Source organism: Notothenia coriiceps, unplaced genomic scaffold (assembly GCF_000735185.1).
Source record: "Notothenia coriiceps isolate Sejong01 unplaced genomic scaffold, NC01 NC01_scaffold00037246, whole genome shotgun sequence".
NCBI classification, from domain to species: domain Eukaryota; kingdom Metazoa; phylum Chordata; class Actinopteri; order Perciformes; family Nototheniidae; genus Notothenia; species Notothenia coriiceps.
Genome location: NW_011369947.1, coordinates 12,673,903 through 12,683,562, shown reverse-complemented (window position 1 = coordinate 12,683,562; position 9,660 = coordinate 12,673,903). Strand labels below are relative to the sequence as shown.

The 9,660-nt window shown below is 40.4% G+C and overlaps 2 protein-coding genes across 2 annotated transcripts in view; both read left to right on the top strand.

Annotated features, from left to right (window-relative positions):
* Positions 1-9,660, top strand: part of LOC104966429 (disco-interacting protein 2 homolog C-like) — a 43,750-nt gene that overhangs the window by 4,186 nt on the left and 29,904 nt on the right. The gene's annotated exons all lie outside the window — the stretch shown is intronic.
* Positions 942-6,280, top strand: LOC104965808 (interferon-stimulated 20 kDa exonuclease-like 2). Its single transcript, XM_010794823.1, has 4 exons — positions 942-1,002; positions 1,826-2,589; positions 3,158-3,358; positions 4,549-6,280. The coding sequence occupies exons 2-4, from the start codon at positions 1,972-1,974 to the stop codon at positions 4,660-4,662; spliced, it is 933 nt and encodes a 310-aa protein (XP_010793125.1). The 5' UTR covers positions 942-1,002; positions 1,826-1,971; the 3' UTR covers positions 4,663-6,280.

Below are 9,660 nucleotides of genomic sequence, written 5' to 3'. Positions count from 1 at the left end.
TGAAAGTGATCCTAATCCTGTTTTTTGGTTTTGAACTCCCCAAAATCCAAATCTGATCTGATCAGATAGGGATTAAAAATGTTGAACTCCTGGGCCCAGGTAGGTTGACACGTACGAGGGATTTGACTTGATGTCAAGGTGCATACATAAAAGTTAAACAAAAATGTAAAACAAGTGAAAGTAACAAACGCTGGATTTCACAATCACATTTATAATTGTACTTTATCTTTTCATGTCTGTATAAATGTTTTTGTCTTTTTTTATTAAAATATTTTAGTTTTACTTGCAACAGAGTATTCTTACAGTCATGCATCATTACTCACGATGATATATGAGTCGGACAGGTGGCTGTACATGGACAGGAACGTGGTGATTCTTGTGGCCAGATCTCTCTGTTGTTCTGCAGAAAGGCTTGATGTAAACATCTCCCCATGCTGAGCAGCTGAAGGTAGATTCACTGACATGGGGCTTAAAGGCCAGCTAATGCTAACACAAGTTGTCTTGTTAACCCTGCCTTGTTTTACCAATTAAGAATACGTGTTTCTAAAAAATATTGAGTACTTTAAATCGGCAGTTATAAAGCAAATCCAGAAAAAATAAGGCTTGTTGTGGTTAGCGACTTGATAGCTAGCATTGATGTACAATTCACATGTAGGATGCGTTCAGGTGCGTCCGGTAATTCCTTCAGGCAGGTTGGGCGCTCGAACAGTATCAGAAAAATAAATACTTTATTCATTTTCGGGGGGAATTTAGATTTTCGACAGTTGCTGTACTGTAATGAATTCATTTATTAAGATAAGTTTCAGTAAAAAAAATCGTGTATTATACTACAGTATATAACAACTAATTACATATTCATGTGTGCAGTGCACTGCTAATACCATACAAAGCAAAAGTAATTATTTGTTCCAACTTTCTGTCTGTCCGTGAAGGTAATATGACCCGGATGTTGAACGTTTGTTGTGAGCAGGAAGAATATCTAGGGTTGACAGATTGCTGCAGGTCTGCTTTAACACTTTTAAAGTTATTTTAACCTGTTATTGATGTGTATTGAATCAATATAGAACTGATTATGTTCACATACATTTATTGTTCAATTTTCCGTTGAGAAACAGTTATTTACAGCGACTTAGACACGGAGTTAGCATAGTAACGTTTGTGAGCTAACGTTAAGCTAACGGCTAAAAGGACGTTGTTTATTTTTAAAATAAGAGCTTATTATGAGAAAACTTAGATCAACTCAGAGTCGGGAGGAGTACTCAGGTATTTTACTTGAGTGACAGTAGAAGTACCAGAGTGTAGAAATACTCTTTGATAAGTAAAAGTAGAAGTCCTCAGATATTGTACTGAAGTCAAAATAGAAATACTCAGATCTTGTACTTGAGTGACAGTAGAAGTACTCAGATCTTGTACTTGAGTGACAGTAGAAGTACTCAGATCAAAAGTATTATCATCAAAATATAGTTAAAGTAGCGACAGTAAAAGTAGTCGGATTGGTCCATTTCAGAATAATATATATGATATGGTTTTGGAGTAGAAGTACAAATAAGCATACAATTGAAATACTCGGGTAAAGTACAAGTTCCTCAGAATTGTTCTACAGTACTTGAGTAAATCTACATAATTACATTTACCTTCATCTACCCCATCACACTTACATTTTGTTTAATAAGAAAGCCAAATCTAATGAAAGATGTGCTGATGCATTCAAGGCCCCTAGTTCTTTCTGAACTTGCAGGTGGTTGCACACCGGTTATATAAAATGTATTTTATTAAAGTCCTGCAAATGAAGACGTGGTTTGATAAGGTCTCATTTCTCTCACAGGATGCGTTTTAACCGATGTGTCAGCTGATAAACGTTTCACTTACAAAGGTTGAAGACCCTTTTGAGGTGGAGGTCAAAATAAGCACATCTGCACGATTGCTTTAAGGAGACATTATTTTGACCTCTGCAGGACTGCGACCCGAACCATGTCGAACATTCTGATCAACGTGAGCCTTTCTGACGAGCCTGCGCAGAAGAGGCCGCCGGCGGCAAACTGGAAAAACAAAAACAAGCGGTATCGTAAAAAGCCCCGTGAGTTTGAGCACAGGGCTTCCTCCTCTCTGGAAGGAAGGAATAATTACAACCACAGAACAGGACAAGGCCTGCCTCCACGGCAAAATGGAGCAAATCATTCAGCGCCTCCGACTTCCTCGAACAACACGACCTTACCGTCAAACTCACTCTGCAGTGCCTCGCCTTCAACGTCCGCTCAGTGCCAGGAAAAACAAAATGATTCTGGGAACACAAAAGCATCGCCCCCGTGCTCCAGCAGCCAGAAGCCCACCACCACTCAGTCTTCCTCCTCCTCCTCAGTAGCAATGCCCACCAAGTTCCTGGCCATCGACTGTGAGATGGTGGGCACGGGGCCGAAGGGCAGCAACAGCCAGCTGGCCCGCTGCAGCCTGGTGTCGTACGACGGAGACGTGGTCTACGATAAGTTCATCAACCCCCCCGTGCCCATCACGGACTACCGGACCCGGTGGAGCGGCATCCGGCAGCGAGACCTCGTCAACGCCACGCCTTACATCGAGGCCAGGAAGGAGGTGAGGAAATCCTCTGATGTATTTTTTCCAACAAATGTTCTTTTCAGAATTTAAAGATTTTCTGAAGAAAAAAAAACTGAATTCTGACTTTTTTTTCTCAGAACTCATGAAAATAAACCACTTTTCTCATTCATATAATTTATTTCATATCAGTGTTCGAATACCCTTCGTTCAGTATTTCAACATGTAGCATGCAGAGGTGGGAGAATTACAAAGCAGCTAAGATTGAAATACTCAAGTAAAGTACCTCAAAAGGTTTCAGTATAGTAAAAACACATTTATGCTGCTACAACGCAAACATTTCCCAAATTGGGATCAATGAAGTACTTCTTATCTTATCTTATGAGTAAATGTACTTCACTATACAGTCGTTGTGAGTTCAGGGTCTCAAGCAAAACATTAAATACCCTTCTCTCAGCATTTCAACATGTTGTATGCAGAGGTGGGAGAATTACAAACCAGCAAAAATATTTAAATAATCAAGTAAATTACCTCAAAATTGTTCAGTACTGTAAATGTACTTCACTGTATACAGGCGTGGTGAGTTCAGGGTCTCCTCTGTTGGCAGATACTTCGCCTCCTGATGGGCAAGGTGGTGATCGGACACGCCATCCACAACGACTTCAAGGTGCTGGGCTACGCGCACCCCGGGGTGCTGACCAGAGACACGTCCCGCATCCCGCTCCTCAACCAGAGGGCCGGCTTCGCCCCCAACGAGGTCGCCTCGCTGAAGAGACTCACCAAGGCCATCTTCAACAGAGACATCCAGGTACCAGCAGCGCTAGGCCTTCTCTATCTGGGTTTTCTATTGTTGGTTTCAAGTTTCAAGGCTTTTATGGTCATGTGTACATTAGCTACAGTTTAGATATGACAATGAACATCTTAGGTCACAGGCTCCTCCCACAGAGCAACACAATAAAACAGATACAATAGTGCAAGTAAATAAAATACACTTGAATATAATAGAAACAGAATATGATAGAAACAGAATATGATAGAAACTGAATATGATAGAAACTGAATATGATAGAAACTGCAGAATAGTGTATGTAGAGTAATTGGAATATTGATATGATGTATGTGAGTTGCAAACAGATTTACTTTTATGTATGCAACAAGACATCAAGTCAAACACTTTGTACGTGTCAACCCACCTGGTGATAAACCTGGTTCTGATTCTGATTAAGAAACATATTATAAAAGGGCATTTAAAAACAAGGAGGATAAAAAATATAAGAATGAAATGTTTCCACACAAATCATAATGTTTTGCAAATGATTTGGCGGGCCACTCGCAATGCGTTCCACAGGTTGGGAACGGCTGGCATCAGTAATGTTTGTCATTTATAAGTGGAAAGCAAAAGATATGCATACAAATGAGACGACGGTCTGTACTGATTGTATGTTCAAAGAGAACTATAAAGAACAACAAACAATAACAACAACTAGAGTAATGTGCAATATAAATAAACCAGTCGCGAACCGTGTCTATCACAACTGGACCACACACACACACACACACACACACACACACACACACACACACACACACACACACACACACACACACACACACACACACACACACACACACACACACACACACACACACACACACACACGGAAACTCTGAAAGAATACGCCCATTGGCTACAAATCAATATATGATTGGTCGATCAAACTGTCAATCCAAACGTCCGTTTATTTTCTAACACAAAACCACTGAAATGCGTAGTGCATGGACCGAGAAGGACAAACAAATCAACGTAACACTGTGATATTACAGATCAACAACACAGATACCATTCTCATTTATTCATTTAATTAAATCGATTTTTTGTTTGTTTTATCTGAGTCTTCCAGGGTATCCTCTGAATACCTTGAAGGCCCTGACGGTTCGCCACTGAAATAAGCGTACCTTGTATGTGTGATGGTAAAGTGTCTCTCTCTGCGTCCTCAGACTGGGAGGAAGGGCCACTCCTCGGTGGAGGACGCCCGGGCCACCATGCAGCTCTACAGAGTGGTGGAGGAGCAGTGGGAGAGGACTCTGGCCTCAAAAGCTCAGAACACCTAGTGCCAGCTTTCAAGAGGCCACATGGAAATAAAAGCGGGTTTAAATTGGACTTTTCTTTGGTGTGTTTTGGATGGACTCACCCCCCTGCTGTCCTGGTGACGTGTGAATGAAGAAACCAGGTTCCTGACCTCCAGCTGGATTCTGATATCATGGGAGATAAAAGCCTTCAGTTTCAGCTCCTTCTCAGGGTTTGCATTGTGTCTTAAGGTGCTCCTGCCACTAGGGGGCAGTCATGTTTTCATCCAGGCAACAGCAGTGCATACATGATCACAAACATGATAAGAAATATTATTTTCTACAAGGTAAGTGAGTTAAATTCAACTCAGTCATGCCTACACCTCTGTGGTCTTCATCTGTTTCCTTTATGATATTCAAAACTATTTAAAATCAGACTATTGCCCCTTTAAAAGTCAATTAAAAAAAGAACTAAATTATACTTGAGTTGATATCAAACACAACTTTAAAGTCGGACAACATTGCCACTAAAAGAATGTCAGTGTTTTTAAATTGCTTTAATTACGCTTGAGTGGATATCAAAGACAATTTTAACTCAACTCAAAATTCTCACTTTTAAAATGTTTCTTCTAAATTATTTTTAGGTGGAGATTAACATCAATTTAAAGTCTGACAACATCTCCAATAAAAAGCTCAAGTTTAATATATAAAATGTTTTGATTATGCTTGAGAAGATATCAAACACAATATAACCACAAAAAAAAACCCTCATGTTTTTCAGTTTTGGTGCAACCAATGATTTTTCTTCAGGGACGTTTTTTCTACTTCGTCATTTTCAGATACACGTGTTTAAATGTGACTTGCGGGTGGGAAACCCCCCAAAAAACAAACCCTTTGTTTATTTTCTTTGAAATACTGGAAGCATGGCGGTCTAGAGAGAAGACACTGTTACAAAAAAGTAGTTGGTGAAGAAAAAAAAGATAATTTTTGTTATCGATATGTGAAAAATATACATTCATTTTGCTCAGTTTTGATGCAAACAATGATGTTCTTCATGTAGTTAGACTTGGTTTTAGAAGGTGGCTCTCACTAAACTTTTCCTTAAAATGTGGACTCTGTTTTAAAATGTTTAAAAAAAAAACACTCTTTTAGGAAAAACTAGCAAGTATGGGACAGTTAGACAGAAGGCACTTTTAAAAGTAGTTTGGTAGAGTATATTTGACACAAAAAACATTTACACTTGTATAAAACGTGAAGTTACACAGAGTGAGAATGTTCATTCAGATCCTGAGTATAATTCTCATAGCCGAGACCTTTAACCATCCAATTTCCCCAGAAATCTAAAGTACATGGAAACTCCATTTCATGAACTTATGAAATACTTCCTTAGAATCCTTTCTTGTTCTGAATCTCTGCTCATCTCCGCTCCAGTGACTGTAAAAGGTTTTGGGGATATGGAGTTTGTCTGGGAGTCTCCGTCGATCAACTGTTTCCTACTGGCAACGTCAGACCGGGGGTTAACACGATGTCTGCTGTAGATTTCAAGATTTGATTGCTCACAACTTCACCATAAATCATTTCCACAAGCAAATTATCCAGGTGTTAAAGAATATCTTACTGAAAACTAAAGGACAACGATCATCACTCTCGCAATTTTTACATTTGGAAGTGACCGATATCAATCGCAAATGCACTTTTGGACTACTTTATAATACATGAATATGTGTCCCATCAAAAAAAATCAATCATGAGATAATACTAGGCAAAAAAGAGCAAAAATTATGGAAACATGGTACATGAGGTGACAAAAACCTACAGTCGTTAAAGGCTAACCAAGGTAAAAGCAACATTACTGACTGATCTTAAGTGGCGAAACAGCGGAATGCCTGTAACGACCAAACTTCAATTGAGAATGGGTCGAAGCTCCCCTTGCCTGCCCCCACCTTACCCAAAGCATGTTTACTGATAAAGCTCTCTTTGGCCATACTTCCGTGTGTTACAATGATGCTCTCTGACCTTCTACCCAGAGAGTGTTCAAAGATCCAAATTTCAGTCCGGGGACATCAGAAGCATTGATGTTGCACTCAAAGGCACGGTTTGTAATTTATATAAAATACATACATATAAATAAATAAAATATAATATATATTACAATAATGATAAATTATATTACATCATGCCCCTGCATCTAGGAATTATTAATCAGAATCTAATAATAATATCAATACTAAAACTACGTGCCTGACGCGGAGGCGTCTGAAGCAAAGTCATGTGTGGAGGGCAATTGATTGAAGATAAAGTACTGTCAAACAATTCACACCAATACGTTATGTTCATATTTATTTTACAAGCTCTTGGCGGGAATAAAAAACTTAAGGTCGCAGGACCGGTTTTGGCCCCGCGGCCTTGAGTTTGACACCTCCTTGTTCTAGACCCAATTGACACATATGACCAATATAGTGACTGCACTTCCAATCATTGTACCAGCGAAGAGACCCCTGCTCCTCCCGCCAAGAAGTTTTCCAAACTATCTGTTTCCTCAAGGCTTTCACTAATTGTCTTCCTGCCACATGTGTAAACAAACTGCTTCTTCTAGCAAAGATCTCATCCATTCCAACACTTCAAGAACCAAACCCCCAGTCCGTCGCTCTAATCATAGAAAACTCTTTCCCTGCAATGTTATTTTGTAATCACCCAACTGAATGACTTTGCAATGATCATAGGCCAAACACGACACACAAACTGCCAGGTCCTTTCCACAACATGATGTCCACTCCAATATCAACGGGCAACTCTGGACGAACCCAACCCTCCATCATTCTCATCTGGACCAAAATCACAGGACAGAAAAACAGTTTATGCTACGGCGCACAGAACATGGAATTTGCAGAAACCAATCCCTCTAACTGAGAACAGCGCAACCCCATGTCTGAATCTGGAGAAAAAAGGCAAGATGGCCTCGCTCACAAAGTATTCAAGCTCAACTGAAATCCTCAAATCCACAATGACTTGAACTTCTTGTCGCTCCCAACCCGAACTCACCTCTGAGCCTATCAATTGGCTTACACCTGCACTTGAAACTGGAGCGTGCCGGGGTGCGTGGTTTAACCAAACTGCTGGCGGATTATGAACTATGTGTAGCCAACCAGAAGCTGACATATCACACATGAAAAGTGTTGCTTTATCCACGATCTACATCCAGTCGGACTGAAGCACTACCTTTGGGGCAGCAGAATCAATCCTCACGAAGTAAAACACAGGCTAGAAATCCCAGATCAAAAGCTCGCTGAAGCTCTTATCGAGCAGCCTTTCTCTCACTGATTCGTGCTGTTATGTTAAAATGTTTGTTGTTGTGTTTCATGGTATTGTGTCTGGCTACTGTCTGTTGATGTTGGACATGGAGCTGCTGTGACGCAAGTCCAGAAAATTTCCAGGACTTGATCTGACAAATAGAAGCATTAATCGTATCGTATTTTCTCCTCTAGCGCAAAGCACATCTTGTTTCCAACTGGATGATGAGCAATAATGAATACCAATATGCGTCGTTGCCATTAGAGATGCTGTGCAAACTTTTGAGGGACAAAGATCTGACTTTACTGAGATCAATTGCCTGATGCATAGCGTCACAAAGACGCGCTTGGACACGTGAACTTCTATGTTCATGAATAATATGTGTTTGCAATGTTCTCAAGGGACAGGCGGTTTCAACGCCTTTCCAGATCATCACATAACTTGATCAAGACTTTGTCACCAGAGAAGAAGTACCAGCGTGAATGCAAGATCCAATCCCGATGCAACATTCCACATGTGTTTTGTTACCACTCTTTTGCCAAGTCCAAAACTTGGCGGTACGCTCAGGCTTAAACCACTCATTAAGCCTTCAAAACACCGTATCGTAATACGTACTTCAGTCTTGTGGCTTACTCTGTATAACACACACCGCAAACGTCCTGTTCTCTCTATCTGGCCTGAGACCTCTCTGATCTCAGGCAACACAGGTCTAAACAGACAAAAAAAATGAGTCCTATCATTGTCGCCAGTTTGGCAACTAACATGTAAATGAACTTGCAACATCAAAGCCGTGAACTACATAAGTGTCCGCAGGTCAACAAGGTACGAGGTGCAGACATTCGTTACCGCGTCGTGCGGCTAATCATGATAGCCGTCAGGTTTTTGCAGTTCACAAATCCAGTCATTTCAATTGTTCAGACCTCATGCACAGATTCGTTTCTGTATGTTTCAAAAGTTAAAGTGGCGGAAGTTAAAATGCTCTTACCCCACACACTTGTCCGATAAGTATTTCACGCACGTTGTTGCATATATATAGTCCTATTATAATTATACTTTTAGGTTTCCTTTGTTTGTTTCGGATATGCAACATCACAAGTTAATAAGGTAAATCTTCACCAACTGCTCCTTTGTATCATTGACCAATCAACTCGTTCCGAGTGAGACAATTCTAGGAAACCAATGTTCACACAAATTGTTTAGCCATATCTAATCTCCACCAGAACATATACATAACACCGTGGATATGCCATAATTGGTAACCATACACCAAACCTTATAATCTACTGCAACTAGATGAGCACATAAACGACAGTGTGGAACTTCCCTCTTTATTAGAGTCAACTAACTCATCAACAGATTGTCCCTGTCTAACTAACTCTACCTGTCTTGCGGTACAGATACTTGTGGCGGGTTATTCAACTGAAACCCATGGTATCTGGAAGCAACTGATAATTACACAAGACAGACTTACAAGTAACCAATTGGACGTGAATCCGAATGACAACTTGGCTTTCTATGCCATCTTTCTCTGCACACTAACCCAGCCTCCCACAAGCAACACCTCCATTGGAGAATCTGTCTGCAGGCTGGCTCGAAGAGTGATTATATCACCAGTTCACCCATGCACAACTCATCAACATTTTAGTCATATTTACCTCAAAGGAAACACTCGGGCCCAAACTAGGTTATCCTATAAGCGCTCGCCAAAAACAACGTACAAATCATGTGTGATTACTCTTCAACCAACTTAGC

Bases quoted from the DNA above. Each gene is read 5' to 3' on its own strand.
- LOC104965808 (XM_010794823.1), top strand. From the start codon at position 1,972: ATGTCGAACATTCTGATCAACGTGAGCCTTTCTGACGAGCCTGCGCAG. The intron at 2,590-3,157 runs GTGAGGAAATCC...CTCTGTTGGCAG, and splicing joins ACATCGAGGCCAGGAAGGAG to ATACTTCGCCTCCTGATGGG. The intron at 3,359-4,548 runs GTACCAGCAGCG...CTGCGTCCTCAG, and splicing joins TCTTCAACAGAGACATCCAG to ACTGGGAGGAAGGGCCACTC.